At 47.8% G+C, this 16,136-nt stretch overlaps 1 protein-coding gene across 1 annotated transcript in view; it reads right to left on the reverse strand.

Moving 5' to 3' along the window:
- Positions 1-2,704: 2,704 nt before the first annotated feature.
- Positions 2,705-16,136, reverse strand: part of LCMT2 (leucine carboxyl methyltransferase 2) — a 41,235-nt gene continuing 27,803 nt past the window's right edge. The window contains exons 2-13 of the mRNA XM_009993812.1: positions 14,769-14,850; positions 14,284-14,464; positions 12,657-12,813; positions 12,064-12,253; positions 11,552-11,659; positions 10,691-10,781; positions 9,466-9,723; positions 8,301-8,531; positions 7,487-7,584; positions 6,166-6,353; positions 5,945-6,080; positions 2,705-2,875 (exon numbers count right to left, since the gene is read on the reverse strand). Of these exons, the coding sequence (XP_009992114.1) occupies positions 2,705-2,875; positions 5,945-6,080; positions 6,166-6,353; positions 7,487-7,584; positions 8,301-8,531; positions 9,466-9,723; positions 10,691-10,781; positions 11,552-11,659; positions 12,064-12,253; positions 12,657-12,813; positions 14,284-14,464; positions 14,769-14,850 (1,891 nt within the window). The remainder of the gene's footprint in view (positions 2,876-5,944; positions 6,081-6,165; positions 6,354-7,486; positions 7,585-8,300; positions 8,532-9,465; positions 9,724-10,690; positions 10,782-11,551; positions 11,660-12,063; positions 12,254-12,656; positions 12,814-14,283; positions 14,465-14,768; positions 14,851-16,136) is intronic.

Here is a 16,136-nt window from a genome sequence, read left to right on the forward strand (position 1 = left end):
GGCCTTTGCTGCCCTGAGCGGCAGCGGGAGCGGCCATCGCAGAGTCACAGGATCAATCACGGGATCAATCACGGAATCAATCACAGAATCAGCCCCCCCCACCTCCAGCCACCCCTTTACCGGGGGGGTCCGTCACCATCGGCCCCACTGCCCGCACCTGGGGGCTCCTCCGTTGTCCTGACAGCGGGAGCCCATCCACACACTAGTCAGAGATTTGCTTTGAGATCCAGTTCTGCGCAGAAAAGGGAGCTAGTGGACGGGTTCAGAATCTAATCCAATGTGTTAATGTTTATCGTAAGGTTTGTTGTTGTTATTTTTGGGTTGCAATGTGGAAAATCTATGACAACTAGAGCCCTAACCATGCAGCTTAAAATGCTTCAGTTTTGTGATACTGAAGGCATCCCTTTAATGCCACCCCCATCGACGAAAAGAGGGAGGAGGAAGATGGACCCCTCAACCCACCTAAACCCAAAGTAGATTACATTCTTGATGAGCTGTGACTGAGGTCACAGGACATTATGGGGCAACAGGACAGATTTTGTTAAATTCAACAAAAGGAATGCAGTCCTGCCAGTCTGCCCACCCTCACAGAGGGACTGTCTTCCAAAAGACAGGAGGCTGAATCACTGTGATTCCTAGCTAATGAGGACTAGGGCAGAAGGAACAGACTGTGGTGTCAGCCAAAGGTATTTACCAATATCAAACTCTGGGCTTAGGTTGTTCCTCTTGACTGTAAACTTGATGACTGACAATTAGCACAACTTCTGGAACAGGATGAAGATTCTGTGGCCTGGGGTGGCTTCGATGAGTCAAAACAATGGAAACAATGACACCTGAGAAATGTGCCTCAAGAGCCACACTGGTCTTTTTCCCCTCTCCTGTCTTAAGTAATATGTGCCTGCAAATGTAGCAATCAGAAAATTACTTACTACCTAGTCCCATCTTGTCAACAGTATAAATTAGTCTTAGAATTCTGTTTCCCTGGAGGAAGAGATAACAGCTCTCTGGAAGGGCCAACAGGCCTGAATCCTCTCTTCTTCTCCAAAGGGGATGCCTTTTGGTGCAACCTGCACCTCTGACTCTGGGATGTTTTTATTTTGACTTTACTATCTTCACCTCAAATCTGTGCACCCAGTGAATTTATCAACATCTATCCAGAACTTGTTACAACTGTCACATCAATAAATCACCTTAACTTTGCCTTTAAACTGTCTCAGTGAACATCCTTGTTGAGGGTCTGAGGTGGACAAGGGCTTCAGTGAAAGTCCTTTTTCTGGGACTCTGAAGCGGCAAATTTGTGAAGCTGCCACAGTGACAGTCCCACTGGGACTCCGAGACAGGCAAACGTTGCCCTTTTTACGTGACAAATCCCAAGACAGGTCTAACTGTATCATCAAATAAGTTACAGAAAAGGCATATTTCATGTTCTTACAACTTTTTTCATGCTCATTTAACTGTTTCATTGGGGCATGGTTGGGCAGCTGCAGTAGGAGTTGGCTGTTGCTCTTAAAAAGCATTCTATACCAGAAACATTGCTTAAACAGACTGTGCTACCAGAGGGGCCTGAGGAAAGAGAATCTGGGTTTGCAAGAATTGGAAAATCTGCCCAGCCAGGGGGCCTCCCCAGTCTGCTCCAGCTCCTGGTCATGGGCCACTGGCAACTGCAGGAGCAGGAGTCTGGATGGGAGTGACTGCAGGGTCTGCTCCTGCTCCAGTGTCTGCCAGCTTCTTGGACACACACCCCAAACCAGCAGGTGCTCTCAAAAGCCCTAGGATTTGTGCACCCTCTTCCTTCCCACAGCCAGAAGACTCGCTATAGAAATCAGAAGGCACACTGATCTTTGGATGCCTTCAGACATGATCCCAATCAGCAGCCTCAACAACTTTTGGTTCTGCAACAGCTTGAAAGATCTCCTTTTCTCCTGTTCGTTTATACTCCAAGGAGTCTTTCTCTAGTAGTTTTCCATGGGGCTCTCCCCAAAATAAAAACCTCTCTAAAGAATTCTGGTCATCTTGTATAAAATCCATACAGACAGATCATTCTCAAGAACATCACCCTAGTTTGAACCCTGTGCTCACTGGGTTCCCAGCAGTATCCTCCCCCAGCACCTTCCCAGGTACAGGAGTTCAGGTGTCAGCAGCAAGACTCAGCCCTGGGCTTACACAGCAGCACCCTCCTGCTCCTCTTGGAAACCTGGGAAACAAGCAAGGGATTTGGCCAGCAGGGGCTGAGCTGCTGGCAGCAAGAAGCAGAGGAGCCTGAGTTTGTCGTAACTAGACTAGACACGACCCTCTGAAACATCCAAATATGACCTAGGTACACCTACTTTGACTTCTTCAATGATGCCTGACTGGACACTTCCAATTGCTTTGTGACTTGGTGACTTCACTGTCCCTCCAAGTCACCATTGTGCAAAGCCACATCCCTTCTGAGCACAGCACTGTTCCTCACGCCACCTCTGAGGACTACTGCTGTCACCAGAGCTACTTCTGAGAGACTTTATTTACAGCAACACAAAGAGTAGTACAAATAAACAGATGAGGTAAACAACCCCTTATCATAACTCTCCCTCCTAATCCCACCTTTCCAAATGCACTCTGGATATACAACATTGTGGGAACATTGTGCTGCTCTGAGCTGCCCACCACCATGCAGCAGCACAGAATGTTAGGGGTTGGAAGGGACCTCTGGGGATCATCGAGTTTAGCCCTGCTTGGTCAGGATGCTGCTGAGGTTCAACGAGACAGGTTCTGGGTTCAGGTGTGTCCCAAAGGAGAAGCAGTTCCCACCACCACCAATAAGCACCAACTCCTTCTCATCTGGCAGAAAGACACTACTGTGATTATGCACCATTAATGGCCACTCAAGATGCTCCTAAAAAAGAAAATGAGATCTTGAACATATGGGGCTTCAACAACATCACACAACACTCTATAGAGATATTTCATATGGTACCTTCATTAGCAAGTTAAAAACAGGCATGCTGGGGCCCATCTAGGACCATTTAGTCCACTGTACCACCCAAGAACGTGGGCAAAACCAGACAAGTAGAGAACACAGTGTCTATATTCTTGGTTAAGGGACAGTGATTGGGAGATATATCTGCCCATCATTAATGGATCCATGGCTTTCTCAATCACAGAGAAAGTGGGTTTGGTGCTGTCACCTGCCAACACAGGGATGAAACCTGCCACACCAATGTTTAGACCTGCACAGAAAGTCACTGACAATTCAGGTCTCATACACATTCTCTGTGCAGCTCCATCAGTACTTGAGCACAGCACCAGCAGGTTCAAAAGCCTTCAGAGTTTTGGCCAAGTCAAAGCAAACAGCTCACAAGCAAAGGCAGCAACCAACCCATCTGCACCCACCTATTCAATGCAAACCAAAAAGTCCTATTATTTCAGATACAACTTTATGATCACTGCACCCACCCTCACCACTAGCCAACAAGATCAGCCAGTTTTACCTGAAGGACACCAGACCACTTACAACTTCTGCTACAGAGAGTAAGAAAACTAAATTAAACAAACTGCTTGCTGTGAAAACCAGACCAGTCACAATCTCGAGCTTCACCAAGGACAGGATCCATATGCACAGATATCTGGAGAAAGTTGTTTCTTTATGCAAAAGATAAATAAAAACTTGTCAAGCAACAGAAACTTCCTCATAGAATCATCGAATGGTTTGGGATGGGTAGAATATTTAAAGGCCATCTAGTCCAACCCCCTGCAGTGAGCAGGGACATCTTCCAATAGACCAGGCTGCTCAGAGCCCTGTCCAACCGGGCCTTGAATGTTTCCAGGGATCCCACCTCTCTGGGCCACCTGGGCCAGTGTCTCACCATCCTCATTGTACAAAAATCCTTTCTAATATCTCATATAAATCTCCCCCATCAGTTTAAAACCAGCACCCCTTGTCCTATCACTACAAGTCCTACTAACAAGTCATAGAATCATAGGATCATAGAATCGTAGAATCCTAGGGGTTGGAAGGGACCTTGAAAGATCATCTAGTCCAACCCCCCTGCCAGAGCAGGGGCACCCAGAGCACATCACATAGGAACGTGTCCAGGCGGGTTTTGAATGTCTCCAGTGAAGGAGACTCCACAACCTCCCTGGGCAGCCTGTTCCAGTGCTCTGTCACTCTCACAGTAAAAAAAAAATGTTCGGATATTCACCTTGAACCTCCTATGCTCCAATTTGCATCCATTACCCCTTGTCCTATCACTGGTCATCACTGAAAAAAGCTTAACTCCATCTTCCTGACACTCACCCTGTACGTATTTGTAAACATTGATGAGGTCACCCCTCAGTCTCCTTTTCTCCAAACTAAAGAGACCCAGCTCCCTCAGCCTTTCCTCATAAGGGAGATGTTCCACTCCCTTAATCATCTTTGTGGCTCTGCGCTGGACTCATCTATCTGTCCCCATCTCTCCTGTAGGTCCCTTTTAAGTACAGAAAGGCTCGAATAAGGTCTCCCCAGGGCCTTCTCTTCTCCAGGCTAAGCAACCCCAACATGGCTTCACTAAGAGCAAATCATGCCTGACCAATTTGGTGGCCTTTTACAACAAGGCTACAGACATGGTGGATAATGGCAGAGCAACTGACGTCATCTACCTGGATTTGTGCAAGGTGTTTGACACTGTCCCATACAACATACTGGTCTCCAGAATGACATGATATGGTGGACAGGCTGAGGGAGTTAGGGCTGTTCAGCTGGAGAAGGCTCTGGGCAGATCTTAGAGCACCTTCCAGTGCCTGAAGAGGCTCCAGGAAAGCTGAGGAGGGGCTTTTCACCAGATAGGGCAGTGATAGGACAAGGGGTAATGGTTTTAAACTGAAAGAGGGAAAATTTAGGTTAGACATCTGGAGGAAATTTCTCACCATGAGGGTAGGAAGGCACTGGAATACGTTGCTCAGGGAGGTTTTTGATGGTCCCTCCCTGGAGGTGTTCAAGGCCAAGTTGGATGATGCTTGTGCAGCCTGGGCTGGTGGGAGGTGTCCCTGCTCATAGCAGCAAGGTTGGAACCTGATGATCTTTAACGTCCCTTCCAACCTTCACCATTCTATGACTCTATAACTCTCTCAGCCTGTCTCCCCAGCAGAGCTGCCCTTGGATCATGGCTGTGGCCTCCTCTGGAGCCTCTCCAACAGGTCCATGTCTGCCTCATACTCCTGGCAGTATTATCACAGATGAGATCTACTCACAGATTTAGACTACGTTTTGCCCAGAATACACTAAAATCCTGTAATGTGACATCACCTGTATGATTGTTCTTCACTGAATCATAGAATGGAGTCACAGAATTGGAAGTGACCCGAGTATCATCTAGTCCAACGACCCATTCAAAGCAAGCTCAACCACAGCAGGTTGCTCAGGACCTTGCCCAGTCAGGTTTTGAGTACCTCCAATGATGGAGACACCACAGGGTTTCTGAGCAACCTGTTCAGTGTTCAACCACCTTTACAGCAAAATGTTTTCTTATATTCCAGTGGAATTTCCAGTATTTCTGTGCTGTTTTCTTCTTGTACTTCTGGCAGTAGCTGCAATACACAGCAATTTCCACCACAAAGTTTTTTATGCAATTATACCACAGATCTTCATAAAGACTGAGGCTCTGGTTTGATCTGTTCTCTTCTTCCACACACATTCTGAATTTCTTATGCTTGTGCCCATCTCAGTTCTGCTCCCAGTCTGGAATGGAGCAGCTCTGTGTCCTTGTCCTCTACACACTCAGACTCTTCCTCTCTTCACACTAATATGTTCTCTGGGCTGGTAAAAGCCCTTCTAAGTTAGACGCTACCTCGAACAGACAAGTTTATTCCATTCAAATTTCCTTGCTTTGCATTCCCTACTCTGCTTCAGGGAAGAGCTTTAAAGGTACCAGGTCCCGTCTTCACACAATTCTGTTTACCCTGAAAGAAGAACTTCAGCACTTACCGCATCAATGGTGTAGTCCAAGCAAAGACCAGTCGATAAGTCAATGATGGTAAGACCTGGCACTTCGGGGGAGTGAAGCCACACTCCTCCCACCAGCAGAAGTCTCCCCTCGTGCACGTGTGCCGTGTGGGAATACCTGCCAGGCCAGAGGGAGACTGAGCTCCAGGAGTGAGGGAGGGAGGTGAGACAGGCCAGAGTCCCTGCCCAGCATCCCAGCTTACCTGGGGATGAGAGCAGGGTGAGTCTCCACTGCCTGCCACCCAAAGCCATGCTCAAGCTCCCTCAGAAAGAAAACGGACCCCAAGGGCTGCTCGGCTGCCCCCAGGCCCCCTGCAATCAGCACTCCCCCGCTCCAGCTGCAGGCGCTGTGTGAGTGACGGCTCTCTGGCACTGGACCCCCAACTGGAACCTGGGGAAACACAAGGCTGGGCTGAAGTCTGCCAAGCTAAGTGTCTTCTTCATGTCCAGGTTCCTAAATGGTCTCCTCCTGTTGCATGTCCTGTGGGATGTAACATTCTGGGGTAGGAAGAGTTGCTGGAGTGGGACAGAGTAAGCATGACAGTGAGCAATCAAAAGACCCAACCTACACGTGTTCCTCTAGGATGGCTCGCACCACCTCCAGTATTTCGCTGAACCTCAGTACATTTAACATTGCTCAGTCTTTAGAGGGTATTCTTTCTGCACATTTATTAGAGGTAACTAACTTTATTTGCCTTCTTGTATGCTGCTTTCTGCTCAAAACAGGTACCTGAGAACCACAAGTTTACAGAACACAGACTAATGCAGTAACAGCCAAGAAGGTGATGGGTGGCTCGAAGCACAGAGCCGGATTAATGCTGGACTACAGAACTAATGTGCAGAAAGAAAACTTGGAGTGCAAGCTCTAAGGAAAAAAATGTCAGGTAAGGAATATGTCTCACAGGTAACATTCCTGGTTACATACCTGAACACACCGTTAAGGCCTTTGCCCTGCTTGCTTGACTTCCTATACTTTGGAATTGCCTCCTCCCAGGCTCCTGAGACAGCTCTTAACAAGTGAACAGCATTCATGGACCTCAATGCCTTCAAAAGCAGATTCCTAGGGAACCTTACCTACTAGTGCCCTCAGCACCTCCAAGTCTCTCTGTCCAGTGCCCAAGTTTTGCTCTTCTGTTGCCAACAATTTGCAACTCAACTGCTTCATGGTCACTGTGACCAAGAGAGTCACCAACCACCACTGTGACCATGAGTCCTCTGCTGTTTACAAACAACAAATCTAGGAGGGTACCTTCCCTAGTTGGTTCTTTTAGTACCTGCTCCAAGAAAGCATCTTCAACATGCTTCATTGATTTCCTGGACTCCTTTGTGTCTGTTGTATGATGGTCCCAGCTGATGTCTGGGAAGTTAAAATCACTCATAATGACAAGAGCTGCTGATCTAGAGAGACCCCTTGATTCATGGGTGTTGTCATCCTGGCTGGGTGGCCATCCTGGCTGGGTGGCAGAGAGTACAGTCCCACCACAGCATCCCCTGTTCTACTCCCAGGGCCTCCCAAGTTCTTACCACAGTGCAGGCAAGTCCTGGAACGTGAAGGAAATGCCAGTCCCCCAGCACAGGCTCCTCAGCAGAGCGGCCACCGTACACAAACAGGTACCTCTCCCCTACAGAAAAGACAACCAGGTGAAAACAGAAGAGTTTGGTGTGTCACAAAAGCAGAAGTTTCTGTATGCATGGAAGAGAAGCTGGCCAGAGAGAGAAATCAGTGCAGCCAGGCAGAAGTTTTATACACTGTTTACATGAAGACATCCTGCAACCTGACAGACATTTCCACTCTTAGCAATAAATGCAAGAAATTATTTAACAGAAACAGGAATTACTCTTGTACCTAGATCTTTTACAAGATACATAGAACACTCAGTATTTTTACTAAGAAGCTGTATTTTTCATGTTTGTGGTCATTCAGAAGAGCTCCATCATCCACTTATATCGTGTATTTCTGAATGTTCAAGGTCACCATATAGGGGGGTTGGAACTAGATGACCTTCAAGGTCCCTTCCAATCCAAACCATTCCATGATTCTATGATCTTTAAGATCCCTCCACCCCAAACCAGTTTGGGGTTCAATGACTCTCTTTGTTTTCCACTATGCAATTATATGTATTTTTACTGCCCTGCATCTAGACAACTAAGAAGATCGCAGCTCATCTATCATAAAAGTTACTATCACAAGGTATCTTCTGTGTAGGTTCTGGTACAAATCAACCACATATTAATGGCATAAATAACTGAAATCCTGCTCACTGTCTGGACAGGACTGCCCCGTTCCCCCTGGGATTTGCACACCTCCAGCCATCTCCACTCTCCCCAGGCTTTTTACCTCTGAACATCACTTCAGTTGTGCTGTGTCTCCAGCGCCGAACAGCTGCTTCAGCAGCAGGCTGCAGGTTCACAAGCTCCACTGTAATGTCCCCTGGGTCCAAGGCACTGCAAGTCTCAGGGAACTTCAGCCACAACATTCCCAATCCTGCACGAGCTGGGGATGTTCGTCCTCCTACCACCAGCGCCAGGCTGCTCGAGAGACATGACACGGTGTGGTACAACCGCCTGTCTGCAGAGACACAAAAAACACCAGGGGCCCCACCAGCCTTTTTCCCATGAAATTTACAGAATCATCAAAACATTTTGTTTGAAAAAGACCTTTTCAGATCCTCCAGTCCAACTGTTCCCCCAGTCCTGCTAAGGCCACCACTGACTCATGTCCCTCAGCATCACATCTCTCACAGCTTGGAAACCCCTCCAGGGATGGGGACTCCCCCCCTGCCCTGGGCAGCCTGGGCCAGGCCTTGACAACCCTTGCCAGGGAGAAATTGTTCCCCAGATCCAACCTCAACCTCCCCTGGCACAACTTGAGACTGTTCCCTCTTGTCCTGTCGCTTGTTCCTGGGAAGCAGAGCCTGACCCCCCCTGGCTCCAACCTCCTCTCAGCAGCTGCAGAGCCAGAAGGTCTCCCCTCAGCCTCCTTTGCTCCAGGCTGGACACCTCCAGCTCCCTCAGCTGCTCCTCACAAGTTCTCCAGACCCTTCTCCTTCTGCTCCAGCCCCTTCCCCAGCTCCATTGCTCTTCTCTGGACACACTCCAGCCCCTCCATGTCCTGGAGGAGCCAGAACTGACCCCAGGAGTTGAGGTGCCTGCTCCCAACTGGCCAGAACAGGGGCACATTCCCTGTCCTGGTCCAGCTGTCACCACCTTATGGTGACACAAGCCAGGATGCTGGTGGCCTTCTTGGCCACCTGGGCACACACTGGCTCATCTCCAGCCTCTGCTGACCAACACCCCCAGGCCCTTCTCCCCTGGGCACTTTTCTGCCACTCTGCCCCAAGCCTGAAGCACTGCCTGGGATTGGTGTGACCCTAGGACAGGACCTGGCAGGTCTCTTTGACTGCCAGCATAACTGCACTGTGACATCACTTTTCCACTATACATCATTTTGTTGGTAGCACAAACACATCATCCTCCCCCTTGCCATCAGTACGGGAACTCACCCCATCTCCTATCAGGATCTTCCTCTCTCCAGCAGCCAGCTTTCCAGCAGCCTGCATGCTCAGCCAGCACGTGGAAGCTCCTCATGCGGCAGTGCTGCCCACCCTCCTGCCCAAAGCCCCCCGTGGTGAGGATCACATTGGGTCTGATGAGGACCGAGCGGTGGCCGTAGCGCCTCAGGCCCAGAGTCGCTGTCTGTGCTGCACAGGCTGCTGCAGGGACACTGCCAGCTGTCCTGATGGGGCCACCACCACAGGGACCTGCCATGCAGAGAGAACAGAGGACTGATGCACAAGAACGAAGGAGAACATTTTAAACAAGATTTTTACATTTCCAGATCTAATCGAGACACAACAGCCTGCATTCAGTGGCCTTGTTGGTTTAAGGAATGCCATCCTGGCTTATCCTTTTCCAGCTGCTTTTCCTGCACCCTAGAAACAGACTTTGACTTTCAAAGGCAGGTAGGGCTACTTGTGGTGCTACCCTGTTGACAAGACCAGTGATGTGAAACAGGTTAAAAATAACTTTCTGCTTCTGAAAAAGGAAGCAAGTGGCTAAAAGTGGGAACTTCTTGGACTGCTACTGCTTTTTATGATGAAAACACAGTGCTGGTCTTGGCTCTTCCCCAATGGTACCACTTTCCTCCTGTCCAAAAAAAGCACCATCCAGATTTGAAAGCATTTAAGAAACAGAACCATTACCTGTATAATCCCACCCACAGGGGATTACAAAAGAAATAACAAATTTTGTGACATGCTCCTGAGTGCTCTGCTGGACAACAGTGTGGTGTCCAGCACTGTGAAGGAAGTAAAACATCACAACCTTTTGGGAGCTGGAAGGACAGAATGGCTCAGAGATCTACGTACAGAGCCAAGTGGGAATAAATTGAAAAGGGAGTGTTTCTGAGATCCCAGAAATAGGAGGAGCAGCAGGGTAGACTGGCATTGCAGCCACGCACTGCAGGGCCTGTGTATAAACAGCAAGAAGAGCTGCCCAGACCAGAGGGTTTTATTGATAAACTGAAAGAGTATAACTGATCAGAACCACCAGAGTCAGGACAAGGCCCTGGCCTCACTAGGGACAGCAGAACCATTGTTACAAGGATGGAGAAAGCTACAGAGATGGCAGAATCCCATCTGTTCCTTCCAGGGTTCTGCTGTCTCCTAAAATCTCTCAAAGAAGCCTGCATGAGATAAAAGAATACTAGGAAAACGAGTCAGTCTGTACCTGTCATACTGGATGACAATGGAGTCCAGGAAGGTTCCATCCCTTTTGATGCAGTCAAGACAAAGTAATGAGAACATTTCAGATGCCATTCCTGCAGCAAGCCCAAAGGAAAAAACAAAAACAATCTCCCTCAAAATCTTAGAGCAAACAGTAGTAAGAATCTCAGAATGGTCAGGGTGACCAAATCAAAGATCAGCCTAGCCCAGCACTGTTCCCAGCAGTGGCCAACATCAGAAGACTAACATTGAATCTGAGAAAAGCAAGTAAGTAAATACCTTCGTCACTACAGCTTTCAAAAATGTACCGCTCAGAGATTTTCTAAGCAAGAAAGCTGTGTCTTTGTATAGACCAAACCTTGGTGGATTTATCCTCCATGAGCCTATCCAGTTTTGGTATCAAACTAGTAACCAATGACACAGAGCAATAGCCTACAGAAATGCAAGAGAGCAGGGCAAATGCACTTACTCCCACCAGGAATTCTCCAAACATTTCAGCCAGGAACCTTACATCAGGTGTATTTTTCTGTACTCAGTAATCCTCTGGATTTCTCCTTCATTAAAATAATTGCCCTTTGAGCCCATGCAAACTTTTAGCACCTACATCACCTTTTACACCACCAACCAGTTTGCGCAGCTAAAACTGTCACCTGAAAGACCACTCACTGAGGAACAGGGAGCTTTTCTGACACCAAAAAGAATCTTCTTCCAGTGCCACTTGCCCAGGTTCACATGAAACTGCTTGTGGGCTCTGCATTAACTCTGTCTCATTCAAGATCCTTTCGGCCTACATGAACACCAAGCCTCAGCAGCTTATCAAACCGAAGACAGGTCACTGTGTTCACAGTAAAGGAGGGAGGCTTACCTCATATTCGTCAAAAGGCTCCAGAGCCTGCATTCTTTGCTGCTCATCTTCCGGAGTACAGCAGGTGAAAAACTCATTCATATCCATGACACTGCACTCAGTCCATCCCTAAAAGAGAAACCCCTCAAAATTATTACCTCTGGGAGGACAGAGACTCACTTCTCACAAGAAAACAAAGACCCTAAATTTACCACCTGCATGAGCCTTTGAGACCACCTAGCTGGAACAACAGCAGCTCAGGCTCTGGTGAGGATAGCTCTGTTACATGTAAAGCTCTTAAGAACTTTATTGTATCAAAAGTCTCAGTCTCTTGCCTTAATCCCACACCAGAAAGTAGGCTGCAAGTTGGCTGGAAGGACTTTCAAAGGACTAGTCACACTACTGCAGGAGGCAGAGTCTCAGCCTCGGCCCTTTTTGCTTCAGTCCATAACTGACACAGCTGACAACAAGAACTATTCAGCAGTACCACCTTTGCCAGGTAAGCCATGGCAGGTGCAGCTGCAGGTACTCACCTTCTGCAGGAAGCGCTGCTGCTGCGTGGAGCGGTCAGGGTACAGAGCCAGAGAGAGAAGAGCAGAGCTGAGCTGCCTGAAGTGCTGCTGCATGATACGGCCAAAGGGGTCCTGGGGGAGCATCTGCTCGTACAGCACAAAGCATGCCTGAGGGAACTGCTCTGCTGCCCACTGAATCAAGGCATCCGACCTGTCAGCAGACGGTGCCTCAGGAATCAAACCACCAGGACATGGGGACACCTCCTATTCACCTGCACCCCACGCCTGCAGCACCCTGGCAGGTGTGCCAAGAGAGTTCTGTGCTGGGGCCTGTGAAACACCTCCTCCCCATCTGAGCTGAGAAGTCAGGGGATGAGAAGAACAAAACACTCAACATCTCTCCTTCACGTTTTTTTAAATACTTTTTTTCCTCCCTTTTAGGATGTCACATGGACATCAGTGACCACATCACGACTTCGGTATAAGAAGCTGTTTGGCCCTTCCACAGAATCCCTGAGGCTGCAGTTACAAGACAGGTCTCCCAGCCCCAGGGGACATACGAAGCAGCCTGTTCTCTTCCTTTCATCCCCGAGCTAATGGGTAACTCAACCAACCTGCTGTTCTCCATGTAAGTGAGCACCACCTCTGCCAGGAAGAGGGTGGGGATCTCACTGTCCAGTCCTGCTTCCTCCAGGGCTCTCTCCAGCTCAGACAGCTCTGATAAATCAACTCCCAGTAATTTATAATCCTCTCCAGAAAAGGTAATGGCTCCTGAGAGACAAGAATGGTATGATCTCACCAGAGTGCTGACGCAATACTGACAGCAAAAGGGGCAAATGGGGAAATGAACCCCCAGGCAACACTCCCAAGGCTGTATCATCAAATCCATTTATTTGGGACATTTACAAGAAAATCCCCATCATGAATAGAGCCATAGACAGACAGTGTCCAGGAGTGACCCATTAAATGCAGATCTAAAACTCAGCTATTCCTTAATGCAGATTTTACCTAGATTTCTCACAGAGTTGTCATATTTTCTATAACAAGAAAACTTCATCATATTTACTTTAAAAATATTTTAAGAGGACCATTGTAATTTAGATTCAATCTTCAGAATTCTCAATTATAGACCTTTCGTTTTAGGCTAAGAAAGTACCATTGCTTTGCCAGAATTTAGTGGTTTGCCTCACAACCACAAAACCAGGGGTTTGTTTTTTAAATAAATTTTATTTCTGAAAAACATCAGGAATCCTGAACAGCACACACCAGCTCTCTGCAAACAACAGGACTGGTCTCACAGGTCACTGTTCTTGGAAATAAGTCCCAATTTATTTTTTGCAAGCATTAGAGAATGGCTGGGGCTGGAATGGGGCCTTTTGAGGTCCTCTGGTCCACCCCCCTGCAGTGAGCAGGGACATGGCACACCTCTGCACTCCCTAAGGATACCACAACCTACAGCACCATGACATGATTTAACCAAAACCTCATCATAAACACAGCAAACTGGAAAGTACCTTTAGAAATCACCCACTCTCTTATCTCCTTATCAGCACCATCCAACAACTGCCTGGAGAACTGTTACTCCAACTGTTCCCAAAGGCACCATGACTACAGGCAAAACAACCTCCTGCAGAGCCCTGGCCCAGCGCTCCCTGCTCATTTATTCCAACATCTAACCTGTCTATCCACCACTTCCCGCCCTCTGGCAGAGAACAGGGTATTCCCAGCCCTTTGGACACCTGCCTTTTGGTTGAAGCACTTGAAGATTATTGGTATGGACAGAATTCTTTGCCATGGGATGCTGCAATTACTAAGTGTGAACGGATTAAAAAGGAAAGTAAACAAGCTCATGGAAGAGCTACTCACCAAGACCTGTTCAGCTGCTCACAGGAGCCAGAGCCTTGTGCTCTGCGTGTAGCTCTGTACCTGTCTTTAAGTTGATTATTACAGTCTAAAAGTAGCAGCTTACTTATCTCCCTATTGTGTGTCAGTCCACACTTCCCAGCATGAACAAACTGAACTTGGTTTGATACAACCTACTCTTGAGAAATCCATCCCAACAGCTGTACATCATCTTGTTATCTTCCAGTGCTTATGGATTATTTATTTGTACCAATTTTTGTCAGGAATTGAACAAGCTTCGTAGTTCCTCTATGATCATGTCTCACTTTTTAAAGGCTGAAGCTATGTCTGCTGCTTCTAAACACTTAGTACCTACAAAACCTTTCATAAATATCATACCTAATCCTTCTCCTCCAGTATCTCCCACCAGTGCTGACAACTCTTCTGTTCTTTGGATCAGAGTAGCTTTTTGGCAAGCCACATTTGGGAAATCCACCTCATATACCACAGTGTGGTGCAGCAGACCCATGTCCTTCAAACGGAAGTATAAGGAGTCAAAGCCAGCACCTAAAGACAGGATCTGCAGAGAAAGCACCAGAAAAAGTTACTCAAATCTGGTGGCATCTTGAGCACCTAGGTGTGAAAAATACTCAATAACATCGTCTGTAGAATGATAAAATCAGGCAGTCTCCTGCAAGAGGTAGAAGAATTTTGTGTAGGCATTACATCAAAGCCACAAATGGACAGCCACAGTAGTGCCTGTTAGACCCTCTGTGCTCTTCTGATCACAACAGATGCACTAAGAAGCTACTGCAGTGCCAAGGTGCCAAAAAGATTTTTCACAAATTTAGTGCAAAGTGCCAGTACACCCAGAGAAAATGTACCTGTGTCCTCAGGTGGCTTTGGGTCTTCAGCAGAAAATCCTGAACACAGTGATCCACAGCACGGGCACGGATGTAATAACCCCTGTGGAATGAAAACCAGTTCTAATCACTGCCCAGGAGCTCTACTTCTCCAACACCAGCACGACCCATTCCAAAAAACTGATCTTTTATCTCTCAGCTTCTGCCCATTTACCCCACATTAATGGGGAAGATGTCTGATGATTTTATTGTACCTAGATCTTGTGAATAAATCTGCATTCAGTAAGTGTATTAACCAACAAGACTATGGATAACCCAGAGAAACCTGTAGCTATCCTAGCTTCCTGCACCTGTTCCATTTGGCATAAATAAATGTTCACTGGGTGAAAAAGTATGAATCCAGACAATCAGAATGCTCCCCTGCGATGTGGGTGGCCAATATCCGAGTTCCTGCCCCAAATCAGATGCCATAACAACACACAGTTAACTCCTTTACAAGGGGCTGTTTGGCATAGCAAAACGAATGACAGTATCTGCAGCTGCAGTGAGAGAACAGAAAAGGGAGGAGAAGCACAGTCAGGAAATGAATTTCACTCCATGTTTTTTGATTTAATGGATCTAAACAAGTCACCTGCCAGGTCTGGCTGGGACTGGTGCCTCTTTTCCCTTGCCCTCCTCTTTCAGTTACATTCACCATGTCCCAGACAGATCAACCAGCTCCAGTCGCCTCCTTTAGCAAGTACGTTATCATCCCATGCCTCACAGGGACTCATGATTTCACTAGATCTTCCAAGATACCCCAGAATTTGTCACGACAGTGTTACCTGCAATACGTAACTCCTTCTGTGAGCTTAGCCTGGCACAGTAATGCCCTGTGCCAAGGCAGCACGGGCTCGGGTGCCTCCTGCACTGGCCTGAAATATGCAGCTGGAATTGTGCTGGTTTGTCCCGGCTGAAGCTCCTGTGGCGATTCAGTAACTTTCATCACGTTAAACAGCCTCATCTCTAAACTTCCCTACGGTACCAGCACAGAACCCTCTGCACCTGCACATCCAAACACTCCAGACAAGACCCCCCAGGTCAGACACCACTGACTGAAAGGAGAAGGCTGCAGCATCGGCCCCCACACACCCCCCGGGACTGCAACGTTCTTGAGAACTAACGAGAAAAGCCCTCGTGTGCCCACATTTTTCGGTTTGAAACCCTATCTAGAGTGGCCTTCAGCAGCACCAAGCCCTGGCGTTCGGAACCAGCCCGGTGGCACGTTTTACTCAGGACAAAGCTTTCCGGTTTTGCCCACAAACCGTGTGAAATCAGCCCAAGGATCTCCAACCATCCCGTTACCGAGACGGTGCCCTGCGGAGCTGCCCCGCTCCGGGCCCGGGTCTC

Source organism: Chaetura pelagica, unplaced genomic scaffold (genome assembly GCF_000747805.2).
Source record: "Chaetura pelagica isolate M959 unplaced genomic scaffold, ChaPel_1.0 scaffold333, whole genome shotgun sequence".
NCBI lineage: Eukaryota > Metazoa > Chordata > Aves > Apodiformes > Apodidae > Chaetura > Chaetura pelagica.